The sequence below is a fragment of the Castor canadensis genome, chromosome 4 (assembly GCF_047511655.1).
Source record: "Castor canadensis chromosome 4, mCasCan1.hap1v2, whole genome shotgun sequence".
Taxonomy (NCBI): domain Eukaryota; kingdom Metazoa; phylum Chordata; class Mammalia; order Rodentia; family Castoridae; genus Castor; species Castor canadensis.
The window spans coordinates 134,505,973-134,513,313 of NC_133389.1; the positions used below are offsets into that span (position 1 = coordinate 134,505,973).

Sequence of the window (7,341 nt, forward strand, 5' to 3'; positions counted from 1 at the left end):
GAGGGCAGCATTTGGGGGGAAGGGGTAAACTGAATTTAGAGGAACTCTGGCTTGTTAAGCTGCACTCCAAAGCCATAATCTGCAATAAAACTGATATTTGATCTCATCTACTGAATGGAGGTTTAGGAATCTAAACCTATCCCTCGCTTAATGCTGAACTGCAGCAGGAGTTAGAGGCATCATTTAATAACAACCCAGTCACCCCAATATCTTGTTAGTTGTGTGTATTTCTCAGCTGAAAAGTCACTAAAGAGAAGTCATCCATAACTGTCCAATATACTAATAGAAAACATCAAAAATACTTCCCAAAGTAAACATCACCTGGTATATTTTCTTCAAATCATGTCTTTACTTTTTACTAGCTTTTTATAGCTTGATTTTTAATTGTTTTTTATTTACCCTATTTGTTTATTGTTCTTTATTTACTTTACTAGAAAATAAGTTCCTGTTACATCACACATAGTCATTGGATAATTATTGAATGAGTAAATGAGTGATGACTGATAATGAAATAATTGGACTTTACAGATAAGGAAGATGCAGTTTAGAGAAGTTAATAAATTTTCCATGGTCATCCGCTACAAAACAGGTGGGGTTAGCAAATATCTCATTGACTTTAGAATTTGATTTCTTAATTGCTGATGTATTTCACCTCAACCATAATATGTAAATCTGAGGACAGATTTTGAAACTAAGTTACCTGATTAATCCACTAAAACAGTCATATATTCAACAATGTGATTACTGAACTGAAATTTATCAAGAATTTCCAAGAAAGATAGCACAATCATTCTTCTTTAACATTTGAAATGAATGCACTATTCCTCACTATCAGAGCTTGGCAAGGAAACTGATGGTTTTGGCATGTAAATCAGGATGAGATGAAGGTACAGTGAGTTGTTCAATGGATGAAGATAAAGATTACCTAACTCAAATGTGTCATAGAATGACCTAGTCTGATCTCTACCTCTAAGGAGTGTGTGTGTGTGTATGTGTGTGTGTGTGTGTGTGTGTGTGAGAGAGAGAGAGAGAGAGAGAGAGAGAGAGAGAGAGATGGGAGAGGATAGGAATGGCCAGATTAACTGTGCTATTATTCGGATACAGAAGGCATGTTTTAGTTTCGCATTGCCGCTTAACAAACTTACCACAAATTTAGTGGCTTGACAAAAAAACCACAAATCTTCAATTTTGTAGGTCAAATATTGGATGTAAGTTTCATTAAGCTAAAATCAAGGTGTCAGCAGGATTGCATTCTTCCTGGAGACTGACAGGAGAGTATTTTCTTTTTCTAGTTTCTTAAGCTTGCCAATATTTCTTTGCTCATGGCCCATTTCCGCCATCTTCACTACTAGCAAACATGAGTTAAGTCCTTTTCACATTTCACCCTTCTGGCCTCCTCTTCTTCCACTCTCTTCCACTTGTAAAAAACTTCTGTGATTACATTACACTCACCTGTGTAAGCCAGGTTACTCTCCTTCTTTAAAGCCAGTTGATTGGCAACTTTAATCCCACCTTCTAACTTAATTCTTCTTTTCCACGTAAGTTAACATATTCACAAATTCTGGAGATTAGGACATGGACATCTCTGGAGGATCAACTAGTCTGCTTACCATATGGCTATCCCTATTTCATCTCTCTATTGCCATCCTCCAACTTAGCTTTAGGCCCTATTTTGGTAGCCTGGTTTCCTAATGCTCTAGTTAGTCAGTATAAAATGCAGAATTTTATTCATTTATAGTATTGGCTAATTGACTGAAAGATGGAGTTCATTAAAATTAGCAAAAGCAAATGAGTAGGAAGTAGCATTTGGGGGAGGTGGTCAACCTTGGAGCTGGTTGGGAAGGGATCAAAAGAGAGAGGCATGAGAGACTCCAAACATTGACTAGGTACACAGAAACCTTGCAAAGGATGCTATGACTTGAAGTGAGGGCAGTAGAAAGCTTTAAAGGGTGGTAAGTAAGAGATTTAAAGGGATCACATTTGCTTCTTATCTATAATGCTTCTTCATCCTAAAGTATGATTCTAGATTAGAAATATGGTACTCATATCTCTTGTCATTTATAATATTTTCCTACTTTTGTTCTAAATATGTATTTCTGCTACATCTTAGAAATGAGGGCCTTCATGTAAGAACTGTTCAGCATACTGCTTTTTTAACATAACAGTTTATTGGAACTAAAGAGTTATCATACCACTTTTCTTCCTCCTACACTTTCTGCTTCTCTGCTATTTACCGTTCCCTACTGATGATCATATGTACCATCAATCAAAGAGGCAATAAGAAAAAAGAAGCTCAACTTGATGCTTTTCAACCATTGCACTCACAATTCCAGATCTTAATATCTGGACATTTGTCAGGATGGGAGAGACAAGGGAGTATGTATTTAAACATATAAAATTAACAATCAGTTAGTTTCTAACTGAAATTCTGACAGGATCTAGTCCTGCATTTATAAAACCTGAAGCAACACCCAAAAAGTGGTATGAAGTTATGGATATTGCATTTCTTGCAGTTACTTTATGGTTCTGAGAAATTCAAATTTTCCTTTCTTCTCTTGAGCAACCAAGTAAAATAACACTTTGATTTAGTTTTTCCTACAATTTCAAGTGATTTTCATTAAAATTTCGACCTAATCAAGTTATCTGTAAATGCTGTCACCTTTTAGACTGAATTCTTAGAACAATGCCACTGACTGGAAAAAGCCAGACTAACATTAACTGAAGAAGTTTCATTTTTTAAAAATCCACAGTTGTGAAGAAGCTTTTCACAATTTAGAGAAGAAAAAGAGGAACAGCACCATGACACAGAGACCTTTTTTCTAAAATTGAAAAACAATTACACCTAATTGACTAAATCTTCAAATCAACTTTCCTCATGGGAACCAATAAATAAACAATCTTTGCAAAAACCAGGGTACACAACCTTCCTTAATGTGGAAAGAAGTCTAGTTTCCAGAGGCACAAGAAACTTCTAAACAAGAAATTTCATCCCGTGTTGAGATGCCATAAGAAATAGGAAGTATTTCCCAAGCTCTAACCAACTGATAATTTATGGCCAAGTAGATGATTCTTTTAAAATATAGTTTATGAAGGACCTAATGTCATAGTTTTTTAAAAATATTTCCACCATCATAGAAGTTGAATCATAGTGTAGAATCTAAATTGCCATACTGAAGATGGATTGAACATAGCTAAAGAAAAACCTTGTAACTATAAAAAGAAAATTAATAAAGTCTATACAAGAATAGGAGCAGGAAATTATTTAATCTTTGTTCTCAAAGGAACTAAATTTTTGGCACATCATTTTACATGGTATCTCAAATACTATGAAAAGGAAATTTAGAAAGAACTTAATTAAAGAAATCAACTAAATGGTAAGGAAGAATTGATATTTAGATTATTTTACCAATGTTATCCACGTGCGTCAAAAATTTGAAAGTTTATTTCCATTGACTCAAAAGTCTAAAATGTTATATTATATGATAATTCCTGTAAGAGAATTATTCTGTCTGTAGTGGTTCATGTTTTGTCATTCCAGGTATAACTGAATAAACATCTTATTTTTGTCTCTATTTTTATTTAATCTCAAAATGTACATATTGTAATCCTAATTAGAAACAGAATATCTTGGGAAGTAAGTCAATGTATTTGTTAAATGAGATATAGTAAAAGATAAAAATCACTTCCCAAACAAATATCTAACCACCACCAGTGAGTCTATCTCACCAAAAATAAGAAAATCATTGCACGTTTATTTGATAGCATTCATGAGTACCATGATTTTTAATTGCCAATATTTAAAAGTAGAATTCTAGCACTAGCAATTTTCATGGGCTGAGATTCTGTTTGAGTCAATATTGCATTTTAAACAGGCAAGGCATTTCAGCAGTGGAATGGGGAGTCCCTCATATCACTGCTCTGAATGCAAACTACACAAAAGACCATAATTAAACAATTTGGTTGTCATTAGTCATGCAGATTTTAGATTCAGAGCTTCTTGCTTTGACAAGCCTAAACCTAGCATACTGGGAATGTGTTAAGTCAAAGTACAAGTTAAAGTGATAGTACCAAAATGCAAATTTCTTCCTTCTTTAATACAAAAACCATCAGTTATTCCAGTCAGTTCAACAATAATGATTTTTTTTAAAAACTCACTAATAGCCATTTAATGGCTTGAGATAGACACACTTATCTATTAACTTAACATATGCATATATTGATATGCTCTAGTATTAATTAGTAAAGCTCCACTGTTGAATGACTCCATCACCCTCTTCTGAAACAAAATGACAGATTGATCTTTTAGGCCAACTGATAAAGTGAAAAGTCAGATAACTTTCCTCTAAACTATTAGGTAAACATGAAACCACTTTTCAAATTTCTTAAAGACATATACATAGGTCCATCACCATACATCTTCATCTATTCAAGTAACTACAGAAAAGCAGAATAATAACAAAACATCCTGTCCTTCTAAAGGAAGAAAATTTGAAATAGATTGTAATCTCAGTTATAGCTTTTCCAGTGCAGATGTTCATTCATTCATTAGGTTCAAATACAAATCATTTGATGACAACTAATGTTTAATTTGCATGTATGCTAATTAATTTTGTGAGCTGTTATTTGCTTTGATAGAATTACTCCTTTCTCTAGAGACTCAGCACACCAAAAGATGTGGTTCTACCAGTGGATATTTAAAACAGATTTTTCTAGTTCATTCAAATGCTGCAAAGATGGCTTCCTTTTTAAAAGTTATTCTTTGCTAAATGTTGCTTGCATTATTAGCACGCTCTTATTCTAATGCACTGCAATGTCATTTATTACTTCAAGTAGTAAGAAAATATACAGAGAGCACTTTTAAAATATATAAACAACATTAAATATATTCAAATAGAGGGAAGTAGAATTTTTACTTTTAAACAGTTTGATATAATTTTCCTTTTCAAAAGTAGATATATCAAAACAGTGATATCAAATTTACTCATTTGCTATATTTTATCAAATAATATGTAGACATAGCATAAAGACATGGACCCTAGAAAATCTCTACTTCACAAGGGGTAGTATTTCCCTTAGCTGTTTTCATAGAAAAGTAAATACTCTAAGCAATGGTGATAGCAAATATACTAAGCAATTGCAATAGCCTGTAAATATTCATATTTAACATTTTCTCAACTGTTAGAACTGATTTTTAAGTTATGACAATTAAAATAAAGCATAAACATAATGTTATGCTAAAGCACTAAACAGGAATTAGCATACACAGCTGAAAAAAAGCTTAAGATGTCAATAGCAAGGTGATGGCAGTGCAAATAAAGTTTGAATCAAGTAATTACATTTCATGCTTGACATAAATACACAGTTCTTGACCCAGCCTATTAAGGACAATGTACTGTGGGCGATTCTGTACTCAGAAGTAAACTGATTGATTTAAAGCTGAAATTCTAATAAGCTTGCTATGCTGCTAATGTTTTTACCACATAAATGTATTTTTCATATAGAAATATTTTAAGACACAAAGAATAAGCACAGTAGTGTAAAATTATCATATTAATCCTGCCCACGTTTTTCAAAATCTAATTACAGAATAAGTACCAGTTTTGTTTCTGTCTCTCCTTGACGGAAGAAAATTTTATTTCAGCAAGTACCTGGCAAGCAGTTTTTCTAATTACTTCTTTATGTCTAAAGCACATATCCAAACAGCACATACAAAGTGCAGAAAAGAAGCCATGTACCATAACAGTGAAGTGACTTCTCTTGGAGTTACCTGACTTTACAAACAGCATGCATGTGCAAAAATGTTTCTAGCCTTCAACAAGTTGTTAGCTGGAATGAGCACATCTTAGTTTTCAAGGAAAAATCTCCTAAAGGAAACACTTGTTCACAAATGCAGGTAGCACCCACCATGAGTCACATTAATGGTCAAATCTTTGGAGAAAAAATAATACAGAACCAAGCAAAGGCTTACTCACATTCCTTTTAGGCGTTGCCACATTTTTTCAGTCTGTTCTCCTATGAGATACTTATAAGTGGTGTCGTCCAGTTCTTCAATTTCTGTAGCAGTAGACCCCATGATAAAGCTCCTAGGGCAATACAGTTACAGTCAGTTTCAGCAGCTAGAACAAGCATTCCTCAGTTCATCACAAATCTCAAACACTTATACAGTAAGCATCTCTTATCTATCAACACAGTGCGGAGGTGCAAAGCCGAGGAAGGCTTTGCCTGAATTGCTATTGACTTTGACAGGCATATCCACTGCTCACATCACCCCCCACAAGCAGACGGCAGTATAAACAGATGCTCTGACCTCACAGGAACAATCCGCACATGTGAGCTGCTACTGTACTACTGACCGACTGAGTGCTCAGGCTGTCCCCAAAAGCAGCTCATCTGTTACTGTTCTGTGCACTGAAGCACATCAGAATTCCTACAGTTTACGAGCTCTATTGTGCAGGAGAAGAAACGTGCAGGACTTTCGCACTCCAGAAGAAGCTGAATTCCTCTCTACTAGCGGAAGGAGGGCAGGATGTAATAAGAAAACAGATGGCAGGAACCAGTACCAGCAGCACCACCCTGAGAAAAAAGTGCCTGTCTAAATGCCAAGGTTTTTGTTTCTTAATTGATCTGGAAGCAGCACTGAAAAATATGTCATGCACCACAATAAATGCAATAAATATGAATGACAAAAAAGAGAAAATAAAGCATAGAGCCATACAGAACACAGACCAAAGAGCTCCACAGGTTGTTTTTGAGAAAATACGTAGATGAACTAATGTTATAATCATGCCTATTCACCTTCTCCTAGCAACTCCACACAGTAGGTAACAGCCAATTTAACCAGGGGAAAGCACAGCGGCTGCACACAGCCTGCTCCGTGAATCCTTTGGGGATTTAAAAAAATAAATAATGAAAATAAATATGACGCGCGCACGCGTCTGTGTGTGTGTGTGTGTGTGTGTGTGTAAAGACAAGGGAGACAGAAATTGATGCTGCTCTACTTGTGCATTTCAGAAGAAAAAGGAGAGAAGGTGAACATAAAAGGAACCAGAACTGAGTTGTCGGCCAAGCTCTCAGCACATGGTGAGCTTTCTTTGAAACAAGCAAGCACAACTTCAAGAATGAGCTTTATAATAGCTACTGCTATGTGTAACTGCTAAGAAAAATAAACATAAAAGTGGTATGTATTCTTGTTGGTTTGGAGACACAGATGTAATTTTGCTCTTCCTTGCAAAAAAAAACTTGCAGAGAAGTTTAAACTTGAAGTTTAAGGTACAGGTGTTCAAAGATAGCAGATAGGTAATGATATTCAATGTTTGTGGAGTATTTCCTATGTGTCAGACA

At 34.8% G+C, this 7,341-nt stretch overlaps 1 protein-coding gene across 3 annotated transcripts in view; it reads right to left on the reverse strand.

Annotated features, from left to right (window-relative positions):
• Pde1a (phosphodiesterase 1A) overlaps positions 1-6,922 on the reverse strand; it is a 337,665-nt gene extending 330,743 nt beyond the window's left edge. The window contains exons 1-2 of one of the 3 annotated variants that reach the window (XM_074071221.1): positions 6,796-6,922; positions 5,973-6,083 (exon numbers count right to left, since the gene is read on the reverse strand). In XM_074071221.1, coding sequence (XP_073927322.1) covers positions 5,973-6,073 — 101 coding nt within the window. In that variant the 5' untranslated portion in view covers positions 6,074-6,083; positions 6,796-6,922. Of the gene's footprint in view, positions 1-5,972; positions 6,084-6,307; positions 6,508-6,795 lie in introns of those variants that run through there. The other 2 variants (XM_074071220.1, XM_074071219.1) reach the window with 2 other exon arrangements.
• Between the last annotated feature and the right edge of the window lie 419 nt (positions 6,923-7,341).